General features: G+C 33.6%; 1 protein-coding gene across 3 annotated transcripts in view; it reads left to right on the top strand.

Annotated features, from left to right (window-relative positions):
• Positions 1-19,511, top strand: part of alpl (alkaline phosphatase, biomineralization associated) — a 29,502-nt gene extending 9,991 nt beyond the window's left edge. For 2 of the 3 annotated variants that reach the window (XM_051122269.1, XM_051122270.1), the window contains exons 4-12: positions 4,106-4,221; positions 4,539-4,713; positions 8,645-8,820; positions 10,996-11,136; positions 11,564-11,633; positions 11,727-11,861; positions 14,690-14,881; positions 14,992-15,111; positions 19,022-19,511. In XM_051122269.1, the coding sequence (XP_050978226.1) occupies positions 4,106-4,221; positions 4,539-4,713; positions 8,645-8,820; positions 10,996-11,136; positions 11,564-11,633; positions 11,727-11,861; positions 14,690-14,881; positions 14,992-15,111; positions 19,022-19,287 (1,391 nt within the window). In that variant the 3' untranslated portion in view covers positions 19,288-19,511. Of the gene's footprint in view, positions 1-4,105; positions 4,222-4,538; positions 4,714-8,644; positions 8,821-10,995; positions 11,137-11,563; positions 11,634-11,726; positions 11,862-14,689; positions 14,882-14,991; positions 15,112-18,485; positions 18,594-19,021 lie in introns of all 3 variants that reach the window. The other variant, XR_007828684.1, reaches the window with a different exon arrangement.
• Positions 19,512-20,412: the final 901 nt, after the last annotated feature.

Raw genomic sequence — 20,412 nt, 5'->3', positions numbered from 1 at the left:
TTTTCACCCAAGCCTTGAAAACTGTTTGTGCAATACAAGGTCTAGCGAAAAGAGTTAAATATTTTTAAAAGCCGTGTTACAGTGTATGAAACTGCTTCAGAATTATGCATTAACATGGGTAGTAATGGACGCCAGGTTAAGGAAAAATCAATAAATTAACCTCAGTCAATGTCTGGATGAACTCCAGCTTGCACAATGCATGCAAGCTGGCCAAATTTAAAAAAAAAAATGTCAAAAAATAAAATCAAGGAAGGAAGGGAGGACAATGCAGTGCAATGCAATGCAAGTTCTTGAAGAAAGCAGAGAATTATTTATGTTCTCACTCCACACCCATGTAAACGCAATGGCACAAAAACATCCTTTTACAAAATCTAAAAAGTTCTCACTGTCCACAATGACACCAACATCAGCGCCACAAAAAGGATGATTTCACATAAAGGATTATCTAGAAGCGATAGCTGAAAATGTAGATAGAAGAAGATTTGGACCAGTTGACCTGTTGATTCATGCATTAAGATTATTAAAATTGTAATGTTTCTAATGATTTTCTTGGAGGTCAGCTAACCAAGTTCAGAAAAAGACTTGTGAATTTGAATAGGTTTTGTATGCAATATATCCTATTTTATTAAAATATTACGTCCCTCAGAGTCAAGATAATATGATGTTGATTAATTAACCACTCTTTCAGACAGATTATGAGTTCGTTTAAGGATAGAGTTCAAGGGTCCATGAGACGGTAACTCTGACGTTAAAAGGAGCGTCTCATGAGAGTCATTTGTTCATGAATTCAAATTCGCTGGTTGCACTGTATGTGTTTAATTCTCTAAAAAGAAACTGTGTAAAAGTCTCACTTGTTCATTAATCGGACCACAATGAATGTACTTGATGAACTAAAAAGAACCAGATTGAAAGAGTCATTTGTTTACACCAGACGGCACAACTCAATAAAAAAAGTTTCTTTTCATCTCATCACATTCAGTTTGGACTGCAAACACAGATAAAATATAACCTATTTTGCTGGTTCACTGTGGGAAAAAGCTGGCAAGATCAGTGTTGGGGTTTTAAAAGTCAATATTGTTCAAATGAAGATCACATTTTAATTGGAAATCTATATGTTTACTTAGCCCTGTGAGGTTACAGAATGCTTTTCAAGTCATAGTTTTATTAAAGATTACCTTGTCTTCATCCTAAGAATACAAGGTAAACAAATATGTATTAACATAACTTGTGATTCGATTAATTTGCTCAGTTTTCTATTTTAGAGTTCTTCAGATACCATTTCATTTTGTGCTGTCACAATTCAACTCAAACTCCATCTCTGCCTACTGTTGTGAGTTTGGGTTTATTATAACAATATTATAACATTATTATCTGCAAATGCAACCTGCACCATTTTATCAGATCTGTAAAGTAAATCATTTAAAATTTAGGATTGTATTTACATTAAGAATACAATACTAGCTTCCGAATCTGTGAAGCATTAAAAGTAGTGAAGAGGACTCCTAAGTCACTAAGACCAAATCACAAAATATCCTCCCTGCTGAAAAAACAATACATTACAGAAATTCTAATGGTTTCCACTACAAATGCCATTAGAAACATTACAAAACATCACCATGGTTTGGTGTGTTTTGGGACATGTTACATTAGGATTTAGTGATTTTAACAAGCCACCAATAGAAGGCGATCAATTACCAGTGGAGACCAACAGGTACCATTACAGTTTTCATTAAAACCAGTACAATTACTATTATAACTAGTAAAACCATTACAAATTCTGTGATGGTTTCTGTTGTTTATTTCAGCAGGGCTAAAATGGCTGTTGCCGGCAATCTTCCTCATAACGTAAACATTATATGCACACGTATATTTTTTCCCACACATCTTTTTTGGTTTTGGAAGTTATCCCAACTCCAGATTTTCCCTTGGTTACATCCTTGACTTCATTAACAAGTTGGGCACAAAGTAACAGCTGTTCTTGTGTCCAGTTTGGATTTCTTTTACATTTGCATGTCTCACTATCAGCCATGATTATTCTACTCTGTTAATTAAAAGGCTGTTTATATGCATATCCGCTACTTGTTTACGAGAAGCACACATGTAAGAGGCTGACAATTAGCTGAACATATACTTTAATTAGTGCCAGCTAGCCTGCATTTTAAAATCTTTATTTGAATATGGCAACATAATCTCATGCTCTACAATATTTCTATGAATAAATCTCTGACAAAGACCCCCTTCCCTATCAGCCAAACACTGTGTGCATAGTACGCATGCTGACATTGTTCATAACAATATTATAACATCTGTTACGATATAACAGATTTGTTCAATAAAACCATGATTACTTGCTTTTTATAGTTTATTTGAAAAATTATTGCCTCATTGCTATTATATATGCATTTTAAGTAATTTTAAAAGAAATGTTCACTTCCAGAACAAAAATGTACAGATAATTTACTCACCCCGTTGTCACGCAAGATGTTCATGTCTTTATTTCTACAGTCGTAAAGAAATTGTTTTCAGGAAAACATTACAGAATTTCTCTCCATATAGTGGATTTCTATGGTTCCCCTGAGTTCCAAAATGCAGTTTAAATGCAGCTTCAAAGGGCTCTAAACAATCCCAGCCAAGGAAGAAGGGTTAGGGTTAGAAGGGTTGGTTATTTTCTAAAAAAAATGACAATTTATATACTTTTTCAACCTAAAATGCTCATCTTGTCTAGGTCTGCGTGCACTCAGTTTATTCCGGTTAAAGACAGTTAGGGTTTGTCAAAAAACTCCTATCTCATTTTCTCCTCCAGCTTCAAAATCGCCCTACATCGCTGCAAAAGTACCGACCCAGTGTTTACAAAGTGAACGTGCAAAGAAGATCAAACGGCCTTTACAAAAAAAAGGTAAAACAACAATGTAGGACGATTTTGAAGTCTGCATTTTGGAAGTTCAAACTCACAGGCACCACTGAAGTCCACTATATGGAGAGAAATCCTAAAAAGTTTTCCTCAAAAGACATTACTCTATGACTGAAGAAAGAAACACATGAACATCTTGGATGAAAGTGAACTTCTCCTTTAAAGCCTATTGTTTGCTAAGGTTTGTTTTAAATCCCACAAAGAGATAAAATTAATATAATTATCTGATTACTCGATTAGTCATCAGAATAATCATCTTATTACTCGATTACCAAATTAATCATTAGTGACAACCCTAATTTCAATCCATAGTTGCAGCTAAAGCCACCCTAATTTTACATATAACACATTACATTAACTACATTTTGAAACACTGTGTAGTATAAGGCTTAAACACAGAACTCTATTCAGTGTCATTGTGCTTTTGTAAACATTTTCTTCTGAGCACACAATTTTGTACAATTCTGCAAGCTTGAGATTTTTAAGTGTACTCTAATTTGCCTCGTGCTTTTCAATTATAGCAGGTTATGTCATTAAGTGACAAGTGGTGCTTTCATCTCTCAATTATGGACAAAATTCAAGATTTAATTTGAGAATGGCTTGTTCATCAAAAATAATATAAGGGCTTTTTCTAGTCCTGAGGCAGACAATGTTGTTCATGACCAGTGTTGGGGAAAGTTACTTTTAAAAGTAATGCATTACAATTTTGCATTACTCCCTGAAAAAGTAACTAATTATAATACTTAGTTACTTTTTATGAAAAGTAATGCGTTACGTTACTTTTGCGTTACTTTTTACGTCTGGGCAGGGCTTGCTTCTTTGTTTTTAATATAAAACAATTCTAATGTAAAAGCCATTTTACCCCAACAGTGAAATGTATTCACTTCAGGTTGAAAGAAAATGAATGCATTAATGCATGTTCACATTTAGTCTAGAATACAGTAACATCATGTTTACTCCCAATTTCCTGACAGGAGACTTGTCAATCAATAAATGGGGAAAAAAGTAACACAGATATTTTCTTAGAAATTCAAAAGTAATGCATTACTTTACTAGTTACTTAAAAGTATTATTACGTAACTCACGTTATTTGTAATTACAAGTATACTTTGTATACTTACTCCCAACACTGTTCATGACAGATTCGTTGTTAAAAATAGACTGTGTGAATGATCCAGCCATTGTTGTGTGTAGGAATGGGTGTACCCACGGTCACAGCAGCGCGGATTCTAAAGGGTCAAATGAGTGGACTGAGCGGAGAGGAAACACAACTAGAGATGGACAAATTTCCCTACGTCGCCCTCTCTAAGGTACATCCCACGTGCTATAATCCCATCATACCATTGCTTTGTGCTCATAATCCATGCAGTTGTTCACCCCGGGCCACAGAGAACAGATTTAAATCGTAGTTTGATTTCTCTAGCGGCCACAGTTCTGGGACGATGATTCTAATATAAATTTTTCACAGATGTTAGCGATTTTTAAAAAACATCTGTGAAAGAGAGTCAGTTATTATCTGCTTGATTTTTTCAGCTGTTTTCGTTTTGGCTTCATGCAAACTCTTCACTTTTTTTAACCTTAAACAATCCCTGAAACTATTAAAATTGTACATGTTTTTCCTCCCCAGACATATAACACCAATGCTCAGGTACCAGACAGTGCGGGCACTGCCACGGCATATCTGTGCGGGGTCAAAGCCAACGAGGGTACGGTCGGAGTGAGTGCAGCAGCTGTGAGATCCCAGTGCAACACCACTCGGGGGAACGAGGTCACCTCCATTCTTAAATGGGCCAAAGACGCAGGTAGGATGCCCTGTTGGATCCTCCCACACAGCAGCTATAATGCATTTCTGCCCCCGACTTCTACTGCAATTAGAATATAGATGGGATATTTGTTTCTAGGCTTATTTGTTTGCTAGCAATTCATTAGGTTGTTTTTGCATGAGCGAAACAAAGGTGACACTGGCACATAAAGCAGGTTGAGCAGATAAAGGATTGAAGAAAGTGGAAAAAACGCGTCCTTATCTGGAGTAAAAGAATAAACGAGAAGAGTGACAGTTTGACTGATGAGCGCAACACGCAGACGGCTTGCTCATATTTTATTCTCATGTTGAAAATAAAAACAAATGAAGCGTTTTATAAGATGGAAGTCCTCCGCCGAAGGTAGAGGTGAATGAAAGTAGCCGAGTGGAATTTGAACGACATGACCAGAATAAACATTTAAAATCCTGCTGAGAGGTTTAAAAGGCGGATGGTCCAATCAGTGTCAAACTGATAACCTGACCTGATCTGAGTACAGGGAAAACTGCTCTCTCACTTGGGTGCTTGTGTCCTGAGAATGCATTAAAGAAGTGTACCATACAACTGGGTGACCTTAGCTGGACAACAAGATTTACAGTCAAACTGTTTCCTTCTTCAGTAGAACATTGCATATTGCATATTTCAGTGAGATTACTCTAAATATATGTAATTGAATTACTAGATAGATGAGGAAAATAATTCCTAATGTAGTTAAATATAGTTATAGTTGTAATGATGGACATGTCTGTACGTAGGGCTGGGTGATAATTATCGCGATATAATTTGCTATGATAAAACGATATGAAGAGTTAGATAAATATTCGATATAATTTGTATATGCCAAAAGCGGAACGAAACAGTGTGACTCATTTGAATCGCGCCCCACGGACCGTGTATTCACTTGGATCAAAGTTCAAACTGCTGCGCTGCGCGAGCGAGCTCTCCAGAGAAGATGCATTTACGGTGCTTTTCCATGAAAGGCCCTTTAAGACATATTTCAAACTTTATTCACGCACACACACTCAAAGCATTCACACACACTATCAAACTCTCTCTCATACACTACTATAATGTCTCTCACACACTATCAAAGCTTTCATGCACACTATTAAACTCTCTCCCATACACTACTATACGGTCTCTCATGCTGCGTTCACACTAGCAGCGACTTCTGTCGCTTCATGTCGCCAGTGGCTGGTGACGAGGTTGCTAGTGCGCGTTCACTACTTGCCTTGACAGCGAATCAGGTTTCTTTCCGCCAAATACAAACATTGTGGAGGCAAAAGACTAAATATAATATAAATATAAATTAAATCTGTACATACAAACAAAAACGAATGAGAAGCAGAGCCTACTTTTTTTCATTGAGTATGTTTATCTATGGCTGAGATAGGAGAACGATCATATGGGCTCTACCATCTTCTTTCCTATTGGCTGTCGCTCCCTAAAGTCGCTCTTCATTTGCATAAAGCCCCGTTCACTCTACAAGCGACAGGCGGCGACAAAGCGACACGATCCCATTCATTTCAATGAAAGCTGGCGATTTCCGGCGACAAGCGCGACATCGAGCTGCAACGACCGTTGGCGACCGGATGGGGCGTGTCCAGCGATGTGACAAAGTTCAGAATCCCTCAACTTTATGCAAATGAAGAGCGACTTTCGGGAGCGACAGCCAATAGGAAAGAAGACGGTAGAGCTCATGTGATCGTTGAAAAAAAGTAGGCTCTGCTTCTCATTTGTTTTTGTTTGTATGTACAGATTTAATTTATATTTATATTATATTTAGTCTTTTGCTTCCAAAATGTTTGAATTTAGCGGCAAGAAACCTGATTGGCTGTCAAGACAACCAGCAGAGAGAACGCCCACTAGCAACCACGTCGCCAGCCCCTCGCTGCTAGTCGCTGATAGTGTGAACGCAACTTAAAGGCGAGGGATTCTGAACTTTGTCGCGTCGCTGGACACGCCCCATCCGGTTGCCAACGGTCGCTGTAGCTCTCGATGTCACGCTTGTCGCCGGAAATCGCCAGCTCTCCATTGAAATGAATGGGATTGTGTCGCTTTGTCGCTGCCTGTTGCTTGTAGTGTGAATGGGGCATCACACACTAGCAAACCTTTCGTACGCACTACCAAACTCATTCTCACACGCGCTATCAAAATCTCTCTCGCACACTATCAACTCATTCACACACGCGCTATCAAACCCTAGGCTCGTTTGAGATGCGCCTCTCCCCAAGTAGGGCTCGCTGCAACCTGCAGTGGACATCCAAACCTGCCCACATCCACGCATTACATCAGACGTCACGCCCATCGTACGAGTGTGACGTCGAAAGTCACGCCCATATCAAATACGTCACCTTGTGATTCCCCAATCCCTATACCGGGAAACCCAGAAGTATGTCGAAGCAACTTGCGGCTGTTTCGAGGATCTATATAAAATAATCGGCCATTGTCCTTCTTTTTACTAATACACGTTTGCTTATTTGTGTAAAGGATGTCTAAGCTAAAATGCCATAACTTAAATCTAATATATTTAATATGTCTAATATACGGAGCTGATTTCGTCATCATGACAGCCTGTAATACGCTTGCATTGACTACATTAGGCTAATTGTTAATAAAAACCTTTAAACCTTACCTTGTTCATTTTTGTAATGAGATAAATTCACATTTATTACGATCGATTTTAGGCGAATTCTAAATGTAATGTAATGTTTAAAGGGGACAGTTCGATTTTGGTATTGTAAAAGTATGTAAAATTATTGTTAAAGTTGGTATTGTTTAATTGTCAGTTTTTTTTTTTTTTTTTTAAGTGTTCCACTTATCATAACGTTTTAACATTTAAATGACAGAATTCAACAGTTCTCAACATGCAGTAGGCTACACATACATAGGCTAAATAGAGGTTGATTGCTTTGATAGTTTAAACATGACATTGACCTTCAGGCCTTGTTCGTCACAACTTGATATGAAATTTGTCCAGGTCCTCCACATACTTAAAGATGAATAAAAAGACATACATTACTTATTTGGGCATTTTATATTTATTTTTTTACAAAAATAATTCAATTTAAAATGTTACAAAAATATACACTACCAGCCAAAAGTGAACAGTAAGATTTTTAGTTTTTTTTTTTAAAAGAGTCTTCTGCTCACCAAGCCTGAATTTATTTGATCCACAATAACACAAAATTTAAGCTTCTATTTGAATATATTTTAAAGTGTAATATATTTTTGTGATCAAAGCTAAATTTTCAGCTTCATTACAGTCTTCTGTGTCACTTGATCCTTCAGAAATCATTCTAATATGCTGATTTGCTGCTCAAGAAACATTTCTGATTATCATCAATATTTAAAGCAGTTGAGTGCATTTTTTCTGGATTCTTTGATAAATAGAAAGATCCAAAGATCAGCATTTATCTGAAATAAAAAGGCTTTTGTAAAATATACACTATACCATTCAAAAGCTTGAAGTCAGTGTGCGTGTATATATACATTATTATAGAATTAATAGATTATAGGAATTAGTACTTTTATTTAGCAAGCATGCTTTAGATTGAACAAAGGTGATGATAAAGACATTTCTATTTCAGATAAATGCTGATAAAGATAAGTGATGATAAAGATTTCTATTTCAGATAAATGCTTCTGAACTTTCTATTCGTCAAAGAAACCTGAAAAAAAATCTACTCAGCTGTTTTCTATTCTATTTAGATATTTATTTTTTTAAGGAAAATTAATGGTCTGGTTTCTACAACTTTCACTTTGGAGCAAAAATCTGACTTTAAACTTGAAAGAAATAAAGATTTGACATTTACTGTGATAAATATATATATTGACTGATATGAAAAAAATTATTGTGATAATTATTTTGCCCATATCGCCCAGCTCTATCCCTATGGGAACAATTAACAGCAGCTACTTGTATTTTCCCCAGGTAAATCGGTGGGAATCGTCACAACAACGCGTGTGAACCATGCCACTCCTAGTGCAGCGTATGCCCACTGTGTAGACCGGGACTGGTATTCCGATGCGGAGATGCCCGCTGAAGCACTGCAGAGTGGATGCAAAGATATTGCTAGACAGCTTTTTGAAAATATCCCTGACATTGATGTGAGTATATTCATGATTATTTTTCTGTTTTGTAAACTGGTTTTATATAGTGTTGTGTTGGGTCATTCAGTATCTCGTTCTGTTAATATAGTGTTGTCTGCCTAGTTATATAAAACCATGGTCTAAAATTGAGGTCTAAAATTTTGAAATCACTAGTTAAAATGCTTATTATTAGTACTACTACTACTACTACTACTACTACTACTGTTGTTATTATAGCTAAATATAATACTTGATGAAAAAACAAATGCATAATTTAAAATATGAAAGACAAATTATTATTATTATTACTAATTATTATTATTATTATTATTATTATTTATTGTTATTAATTAATGTTTTATATAATTTGGTAACACATATATTTAAATTAAAAATAAAATAAAATATTGATTTAAAATTACTGTATCAACAACAATAGTAGTAATAAGAAAAAAGTATTATTGATAATAATATTGATAAAACAAATAGATATAAATATTTTTTATTTTAAACTATTATTATTAATAAATCAATTATAAAATATATTTAAAACAATGATAATTAATAATAACATTAACAATTATAACAACAATATTAATGCTGATAAAATTTGTATTCCATATTTTAAATATTAAATATACTAATTAAATAATAATAATTTTATTGTTATTACTAATATAATAATAATTAATGTTTTGTATAATTCAGTAATAAATATATTTAAAATAAAATATTTATTTTAATGACAAATTGTATCAAGAAGAAGAAATACATTATTATTATCATCGATAACTTAAAAAATATTATTAAATAAATTATACAATACATTGTTGTCGTTATTATTATTAATAATATTGATAAAATAATTAGTTAAAATACTTAAATATTTTCATTTTAAACTATTATTTTGATAAAATACATTATAAAATATAATTTATAAAAAGTATTAATAATAATTAATAATAATATTAACAATTATAACAACAATGGTATTAATGCTAATAATAATTTAGCAATAAATATATATTTAAAATAAAATATTACAAATTTTATATTATAACAAATATTATTATTATTATTATTATTATTATTATTATTATTATTACTACTACTACTACTACTGTTAGCAGAAACAACAACAATAATGTTTTGTATAATTTAGTAATAAATATATTGAAAATAAAAAACGTTAAATATTGATGATAATTTATTGTATCAAGAAGTAATGTATTATGAATAATATTGATCAATTAAAAATATTATTATAAATTATTAAATAAATAATACAATACATTGTTGTTATTATAAATAGTATTAATATTGATAAAATAATTAGTTAAATTATTTTTAAATTTTCAATTTAATCGATTTTATTAAATGCATTAAAAAATATGATTTATAAAAATATTAATAATATTTAATAATAATATTAACAATTATAACAACAACAATATTAATGCTATATTATTAATATTGATAAAATAATTAGTTAAAATATATAGATATTTTCATTTTAAACTATTTTATTAAATACATTTTAAAATATAATTTATACAAGTCTTAAAAAGTAATAATATTAACAATTACAACAACAATATTAATGCTAATTAATAATTTATAATAATATATTTAAAATAAAATATTTAAAATATAGATTACAAATTACTGTATCAAGAAGAAAAAATGTATTATTATTAATAATATTGATAAAAATATCATTAAATAAATTATGCAATACACTGTTATTATTATTATTAATAATAATATTGATAAAATAAAGAATTCATTAAAATATTTAAATATTTTTAGTTTAAACTAATATTATTATTATTATTAAATAAATTATAAAATATAATTAAAACAATAATAAATAATATCAACAACAACAATATTAATGCTGATAAACTAATTTGTATTAAATATACTAATATTAAATAGTAATAATTATAACAAGTATTATTATTATTATTATTCTTATGAATGGTAAATATTTGCAAATGTTTTAAATAATAATTATAATAATCAGCAAACAAATAGGGCAGAATTTTAAATATTTCTACTTCATTGTACATTATACTATTTATTTGTTTTACATTTTCAACATCTTAAACTGTTTTGGTTTAAATTAGTCTTTTGTACACTGTGGAATAAATGTGTGATGTTTGTCTTTTCTTCTTGATTTTGGATGGACAGGTGATTATGGGGGGTGGGCGGAGAAATATGTACCCCAGAAACACACCAGATGTGGAATACCCAGGAGACAAGAAACACAACGGTACACGCAAAGATGGCAGGAACCTTGTGGGGGAGTGGATTGACAGAGTGAAGGATAAGGTGAAAGATGAAACAAGGGAAAAACAGGGCACTTCATTCCATCTTTTCATTTACAATGTCATGTTCGATTCAGTTCAGGAAAAAAAAAAGCTTCCACGCTATGCCTCTGCTGACAAATCTCTTTTTCATTTTCCCTCCGTGTTTGCCTGACTTTGGCAGTGTATTTGTGCTCTTTTGATGATGCCCTGTTTATTGACTTCTCTAAATCTGATCTGATGCTCTTGAGGCCCCTAAAGCAGGCTTTACAGCTGTGCAGTTAATAACAAATGAAGACAATTTGTACTTGTTGTGAGACCGTATTACAGAGATTTGGTTGCAAGATATTGAATCATAGCAGTGTAATACATTCTATAAAGCACCTAGATAAGAGGGCACGCTCATTTCTCTAACCTATTTCTTGTTTCTCTCTTAACCTTTGTGTTATCAGAAAGGTTACTATGTTTGGAACAAGAACGATCTGCTTTCCCTAAATCCCAACAATGTGGATTATCTTTTGGGTGAGTTTTATAAACAGTGGTTAAGTGACCTTGTGTAAGATGTTGTTTTACTTGATCTGTTTGCGTTATTTTCTTGTCTTATTTGCGCTGCAGGTCTGTTTGAGCCGTCAGATCTGACCTACGAACTCGAGAGAAACAAAGAAACAGACCCTTCCCTCACTGAGATGGTAGACGTTGCCATTAAGATCCTCAGAAAAAATGAACGCGGGTTCTACTTGCTGGTGGAAGGTAAAAGTATACTGTGCATCTCTGTTCATTAAAACCCACTTGGGTAATGGGAAGTCAGTTCAACATCTATATGTTGTGCGCTATTGGCGCAGACAATTCTGACTCGCAATTCTGAGAACATAGTCTTTTTTTCCCCTCTGAATTGGACTTCCGAGAATTGCGAGATATAAATTCGCAGTTGTGAAATATAAACTTGCAATTGCGTGAAAAAAGTATGGATTGGGGGATACAAACTCGCATTTCTGAGAAAAAACTTTAAAGAGAAAAAATTTTATCTTGCAATTCTGACTTTTCTCGCAATTGTGAGTTTACATCATACAATTCTGAGCTGGGACTCAAACTTGGGACACCAAGGCTGACGTATTCTTCCCGCAATTGTGAGTTTACAACTCACAATTCTGACTTTTTTCTCAGAATTGTGAGATATAAACTTGTAATTTAATGTTAAAAAGCCAGAATTTCGAAGTATAAACTAACAAGTCTGAGAAATTATATCAGAATTGCGAGATTTGCAGTTTTGACTTTCGTTTCCTTGTAATATAATATAATATTGTGTAATATAAACTCAAAATTGCAAGGTTAAACTTGCAATTCTAATAAATAAAGTCACAATTCCGAGAAATAAAGTCAGAATTGCGAGATATAAATTCACAATTGCGAATTCTAAAGTCAGAATGGCAAGATATAAACGTGCAAATCTTTTATCCGAATTGTGTATTTAGTTTTTGCAATTCTGACTTTATATCATACAGTTGTGAGTTACTAAGTCAGAACTGTGAGATATAAATTTGCAATTCTGAGAACATATCAGTCCCCTCAGATTTGGACTTTAGAATTCGCAATTGTTCACAATTTTGAGAAAAAAAAACTTTTTTTCTCAGAATTGTGAATTTATATTTCGCAATTCTGACTTAATAAGTTCATTAAGTCAGAATTGTGAGATATAAACATGCAATTCTGAGAATTCCCCTCAGAATTGGAATATAATTTGCAATTGCGAGTTTATACCTCACAATTCTGAGAAAAAAAGTCAGAATTGCGAGATATAAACTCGCAATTGTGAGATACTCGCAATTGCTTGAAAAAAGTAAAAATTGCGAGAAAAAACTCAGAATTGGGAGTTTTTATCTCGCAATTCTGAATTTATTTCTCGCAACTGTGAGTCTAGATAATGCAATTTTGAAAAAAACCCCTCAGAATTGCAAGATTTAAACAATAAATCTTGCAATTCTGAGAAATAGTCACAATTCTGAGATATAAACTGACTTTTTTTTTTTTCAGTTCTGACTTTGTATTATGCAATTGTGAGTTACTAGGTCAGAATTTTCCCCTCAGAATTGGACTATAATTTAGAATTGCGACATATAAACTCGTAATTGTAAGATATACACTCGAAATTGCAAGAAAAAAGTAGAGTTTTTATCTCATAATTCTAACTTTATTTCTTGCAATTGTGAGTTTATATCATGCAATTCTGAAAAAAACTCAGAATTGCAATATTTAAACTTGCAATTCTGAGAAATGGTCACAATTCTGAGATATATACTCACTTTTTGAATTAGAATTGCGAATTATGAAGTCAGAATTGCAAGTTATAAACTCGCAATTCTTTTTTCCTCAGAATTGTGATCTCTCAGTTTTGACTTTTCTTTTTTCAATTCTGACTTTCTATCATACAATTGTGAATTAAGTCAGAATTGTAAAATATAAACTCACAATTCTGAGAATGTCAGTTTTTTTTTTTTTCCCCTCAGAATTGGACTTTATATTTGCAATAGCGAGTTTATATCTCACAATTCTGAGAAAAAAGTCAGAATTGTGATTTATAAATTTGTAATTGTGAGATCAGAACTTACAATTGTGAGAAAAAAGTAAGAATTGCGAAATACAAACTTGCATTCGCGAGAAACAACTCAGAATTGGGAGTTTTCTCACAATTGCGAGTTTACGTTATGCAATTCTGACTTTATAACTGACAATCGTGAATTTATATCATGCAGTCATGAGAAAAAATATCAGAATTGTGAGTTATCTCACATATCCAACTTTATAACTCACAGTTGCGAGTTTATGTCTTACAATTCTAAGATAAAAAGTCAGAATTGTGAGGAAAAAAACTTTTTTTTTTCTTTTTTTTATTCAGTGGTGGAAACAGCCTCCCATAGGTTTTTAGTAATCAAAAAAAAAAAACATTTTTGTTACCTTTTACTTTATAATTTGCTTAATTGTATATTATTATAGTATAATTGTTATATTATATAATTAATTAAAAACAATGTTCTTATGAAATAGATTTCATAGTCTGGTAATATAATTAATGGCAGTATAAATATATATGTGATTACATTTTTTTTTAAATCAAACAAAAAAAAAATACAACTAAAAAGAATACATTTACAAATTTATAAAACTGAACTACAAGCACAGTTATAAATGCATCATTTATATAATATTTTCACTAAACGTTTAGATGATAAATAATGAGTTGAATCAATTAATTTGAAGCATTCATTAAAATTATTTGACAATTGCTTCAGTTTGCTCGTAGCACTACAATGTGACAAAAATATCTCGCTAAACCACTTATTAATTAAATTCAAATGGATTCATTTAATTTAAAAGCTGCACTACAACAGCTCTGCGACTGTCACAGTGCATGAAAATGTAATGTTCTCAGGATTTCTACTTTTAATTAATTTTACTTTTAATTAACTCCCCACCAGTGTGTATTAATGTAGGATCAAATGTTGAAATGTTATTGCTGGTTTTAAAGAGAATTGGCTTGTATGACTTTGTATGAGACCTCTGAACGGTTTGTGTGCCGGCAGGTGGGCGCATTGATCACGGACACCATGAGGGAAAAGCTAAGCAGGCCTTACACGAGGCCGTGGAAATGGACCGGGCCATTACCCGAGCCGGTCTCCTCACCAGCATTTATGACACCCTAACTGTCGTCACGGCTGATCACTCTCATGTCTTCAACTTTGGAGGCTACACACTACGGGGAAACTCAATCTTTGGTAGGTAATGAAAGCTCAAGGCATGTTGGGAGGACTTTAATTACAGAGTATGGTGTGATTTCTCTGTGGTTTATGGCCCGGACTCAGACCTTTAAATGTCTTTTCTAAAGGTTTGGCCCCTATGTTGAGTGATGTTGACCACAAGCCCTTCACATCCATTCTCTATGGAAATGGCCCAGGGTTCAAGATGGTTAACGGCGCTAGAGAAAATGTCTCAACTGTGGACTACGGTAAGTAATTACAGGTTTATCGCTTTTTGGGATACTTGGAATGCTGGGATTTAGGTTTAACTGTTCCTATTTGGCTGTTTTTTTGCATTTTTTTGTTTTTTTGATGCAGTGTCAACTATAGCATGTAGGCGCCCTGAATGTCAAACTCAGCGTTAGCTGATGATGATAAAGTGCATCTCTCTCAGATCCCACCGCCCATCTTTCTTACTCTTCCTCTATATGTTTGACAAGCCATAGAATTATGGCTATTGTTCTGGCTTGGTCTCTCTCTTCTCTCATTCTCTTCCCCGTCGCTCTCTCTAGCTTTCCCTGTTTGTCTCATTACTATTCCACAGCATAGGTTTGTCTGTTTCAATTGCTGTTGTCACTGATAGAGCACAATCCAAAAACAGTGAAATAAAATGCGTTGTCATTCCTGCCGCTGATAATGTTCTAAGAATGAATGACGATCCAAAGACAATACTAGGGCCCTAAGAAATATGTTTTTTTCCCCCCAAATTTTTTCCATTTTTATTTTTTAATGGTTAAATTAAATGTTATTAATTAAAAAGCATGTCTAATTAATAAAGTTTAACAATACTTTAAGCCCCTATGAAATACATTCAGTTTTTTTCCTCAAATTTAGTTTTATCTTTAACAAATTCTGTTTTTCATTAATTTTCTGAATTTTATTTTAATGGTTTCATTACATTTTAATCATCAAAACATCTCCAAATAATTGATTTTTATATTTAAAAAAAATATATATATATTTATTTTTCAGAAATACTGTGATGTGTATTTACATTTTTCTGGTAAATTAATTCTGGTAAACAGGGTTTGTACAGGGTGCTTAAAGTGCTCCTATTATGCCTTTTCAAATATGACCTTTCATGTAGTGTGTCATGTAGCTGTATGTGAACATAAACTATCTGCAAAGTTGTGAAGCCGACAGTGCACGATTAATAAAGTTATTGTCTATCAAATAAAAGAGTCGGCTCACATTTGCCTAAAAGAGTCGGCTCACATTTGCCTAAACGAGTCGTCAGGAATTCGAATCTTTTTCTGTTACGGCCATACGTCACAAAGTAACACATTTGCATAATTTCCGCCCACGTTCTACGTCGCGAACAACTTGCCCGCCCACAAACGGTAAAATTTCCATGTGGTTTACATCACATGGAAATTTACACATACATTATACAGAAGATCGCGATCGTTCAAAATTTGTAGTTGTGTATGTTATGTTGTGTAACAACCCTGCACATGTCTTGCTAACCGGCTAAATCACACTTCTGTAGTTCTGTTGTTCAGCTGTGGACCCACTGTAGTCTGACAATTTGTGATTGATGCAGCTTGACTGTCTGTCTGTCTCATTAGTTGGAGTAATGATAAAGGATGTCGCACGAAGCGGCTTTCACACCGAATGGGGAAAGCGCTGTGCTATGAAACCCAGTCGTTCAGTCGACAAAGTTCAAAAGAGTTGTTCAAATGAACTTTTGCCGCTGCAATCTGAAGGGCTGCACTAAACCCAGTGGCCAGCACAGCGCTTTCCGCATTCGGTGTAAAAGCCACCTTAATGCATTATACAGTGTTGAAGTTTACAACATAGAGGTGTGCCCGGTTTGCTTACATAAGCAAATTGCGAGCACTTTCCACGGTAGACCGTGCTAACTTGTCGATCAGCCACTTCAGCCGCTTCATCGCCAGACTCTGGCTCGAATTGGTATGGTAAAATCGATGCCATCTTTTCTATGTATTGACAAGTATCCAGGGCTGTCAATCAGTTATGGCAATGGGCGTTTCATTCTCCGACACGCTGTACGCGGTAGACCAATCATAAAGGACTGCGCCATCTGACCAATCACAGCAGTGAGGGCTCACGGAAAGGAGGGGTTTAGAGAGACTGATTCTTCAAAATGGTTCGCACGAGTCGTTTACGAATCATTTAGAAATGGGGTAAAATTAAATCTATTTTTGGAGAAAACTAAAGTGTTTTTTGACCTTGCATAGATGTAAACCTGTTTTGGGAGTCTATTAAAACAATATCAGCAACCTTTAAAATGGCACTTTTTAAGATCTGGAAAACCTTTGAAAATAGCAATATCCTCAAGACGTACTTGAAAAGTGCTTTAATTAATGAAAGACAATGTATCTATAAAATAAGTGTTAGGTTTTTCCATAAGCACATATCTTTTCACGCAAAATTCACACAATTCAAAACATTTGCTTATTTCAGTTAATGTCATATAACTAGTGAGCTAAGCCAGTAGTAATACTGACAATTCGCTGAGTAAACGTTAAAACGCTTTCGCTGAAAACACGAAAAGAGGAACAAATGAACCAAATTAATTGAGTCATTAATGCTGGAACTGCTTTGATTGAATCAAACTCATGACTTTGATCATTTATTTTAAGCGATTCACTAGCGAAAACCAGATCAAATTAAAAGAGCCATTCATTTTTGGCATAGCTTGTAATGATTTTAAAAAGCACATAGTGATGAGTGGAATGGAGCTTTTTGAAACTTTAATTCAGTTAAACCAATGTGTCGCAAAACGATTCACTTTTCAAGATTCACGTTTCAATATGCTCCAATCAGATTGCGTACTGCAAATCATTTGTTTCAGGGACTTCAAATCGTGTATCGCAAATCATTTAATTTAGATTGGAACGGGTTCATGAATCATTCCGTGAAATTAATGACTCAAATCAAATGATTCACAATACACAATTTAAAGTCTCGATCTAAATCAAATGATTTGCAATATACAAAGTTCCGATCTAAAATGATTTGCAATGCACATTCTAAATCCTGATCTGAAATTATGGTCCGCAAATAATTATTTAGATTGGAACTTCGGAGTCTGGATCATAAATAATTTGAGTTAGATTATGAACAAATCTTTTGCTTTAGATCAGAACTTCAGAGCGTAGATCGCGAATCATTTGATTCAGATCAGGACTTTGGTGCGGGTTCGCGAATCGTTTGATTCATTTCGGGACTGTATCGTGTATGGTGAATCATTTGTTTCAAAACAGGATTTCAGAGCATTTTTTTTAAAAACAGTATAAAAATCAAACAATTAAGGCAGTACAGTTATAAAAACAAAACAAAGAAGAAAGATACACAAATACAAATCCCTTAAGAAAATTAACCACAGTTTTACTATAGTAAAAGTGTAGTATACTTCGTAATACTTTAGTAGTACAGAGAAGACATTGTTTGATAAGTGAGATCCTTAAAAATTAAAAAGTAGTGCTTGAAAACTTCATTTGTACAAACCCTGGGTAAATAGTTTTTTTGGTAAATATTGCTTAAAAAATGTTTTGATAATAACTGTATCACTAGTAGTAGTACTGTCATCACATTAAGTAATATATTTCTTTCACAGTTTCTTCAAGTTAAACCAAGCTTTTATTTTGACGGGTTGCTGTGAAGACCATTACATTTCTGTTTGTATATGATATGACGGCAGTTTTGGATTTTCTCACAAGAAACGGTAAATTGCCCATGACTCTCAAAGTAGTTCTAGTGATTATATTTATGTGTTCATTATATGAGGCGACAGAGGCTAAAAAAAACACTGCGAACGTCACACAATTCAGTGCGTGTTTAGTATATTCATTCACGCAGACACAAGCATAATATTCAACACTTAATATTCACAGACACTAGTTCATATCCTGTTTTGATTTTAGTGTACTGACCTGCGTTTGATTTATTCATCCAAAATTTGCAAATTCCGTATCATGTCGCATTCCATGATTCCATTTGTGTTTTTCGCATCGTGGAACTCATATGGCCCTACAAACCAAACAAAAGTAGAGTGTTTTTTACATTTTAATGTAATATCTAGTTTAAATATAAATATTAACACATTAAAAATGGCATTTTGATATCATGACAATTTCTTTCTTCTATCCTCAGAGCAAAAAAACTATCAGGCACAGGCTGCCGTTCCTTTGAGCATGGAGACTCATGGCGGTGAAGATGTGGCAATCTTCTCTAAAGGTCCCATGGCTCATCTTCTTCATGGAGTCCAGGAGCAGCATTACATTCCCCACGTCATGGCCTACGCAGCTTGCATCGGCCAAAACAAAGACCACTGCCGTACAAACTCCGGTTCCCCTTCTCTCAGTCATATCTCCCCTACGCTCGCCCTTCTTCTCACAGTTAAATGGCTTCTGTGCTGACCCCTCTTCTTTGGATCGTCTCTTATCCTATCGTGATTAGATCAGGAACTATCCTAACTGATTCTCTCAAGTGGGATTTATGATTTTTTAGAACATGTAATACATTTTTAAAGCATTTATCAACATCGGGACCAATATGCGGGCATTATGGAAAGCTTGAGGCCAATTTGAGAAGATTTTGTTGCAATAATGAGAAAATGTAATAAGTGTGGTTCTTTTTTTTTCTTGGTGGTGTACTGAAAATCAGAGCTGCTGTGATTCAGCAGCGTAAATGTCAGTGACATTTAAAAACAATCTAACAGTCGAAACAATAAATAACTGAAAAATCTGGCCAGCAAAGGATGCCAAAAGTTCACGCTTTTTGCGTCACAAGGCAATTTGTAGACTAACAGTCTGTCCGGAACAGAGAATGCAACCGGAACGAATGCGAATTAGAGGATCAGAACTAATTGTTGTATAACAAGCTCACACTACAACATTTCAGCTCTGAGATTTTGTAAGGTCTGCCAAGTCACATGAGCAGTTTCACTTATCTCTCATGAAGATTTCATCTGCTATGCATCAGTACAAAGATACTGATACAATACTGTTCAAACGTTTGGAATCAGTAAGATTTTTTTAAAAATACTTTAAGTTGATTAAATGTGACGGTGAAGACATTTATAATGTTACAAAAGGTTTCCAGTTCAGATAAATGCTGTTTTCTGTTCATTAATAAAGAATCCTGAAAACACGCTCATGGTTTTCACAAACAAATTAAGCAGCTCATCAACAATGTTTTTAAAATAAATGTTTCTTGAGCAGCTAATCAGCATATTAGAATGATTTCTAAAGGATCATGTGACACTGAAGACTCGAGTAATTCAGCTTTGCATTACAGGAATAAATTACATTTTATATATTAAAACAGTAAAGTTTTGAACAGTAGTGTATATCAGCAGATGTTTTCATGATTATGATTATGTGAGCTTTGGGCAATGAGTTTGATGAATTCGTGTAGTGTGAGCTTGGCCTGTTTAGTTACTTTATATTGGTTTCCAAAAAAGTGTCAACAAAGTATGAAAGTTTCCACCACTGAATAAAAAATAATAAAAAAGGTTATTGTGATTTTTTTTTTAAACTCAC

The sequence above is a fragment of the Labeo rohita genome, chromosome 11 (genome assembly GCF_022985175.1).
Source record: "Labeo rohita strain BAU-BD-2019 chromosome 11, IGBB_LRoh.1.0, whole genome shotgun sequence".
Classification (NCBI taxonomy): Eukaryota; Metazoa; Chordata; class Actinopteri; order Cypriniformes; family Cyprinidae; genus Labeo; species Labeo rohita.
This window is presented reverse-complemented; position numbering and strand designations above follow the sequence as displayed.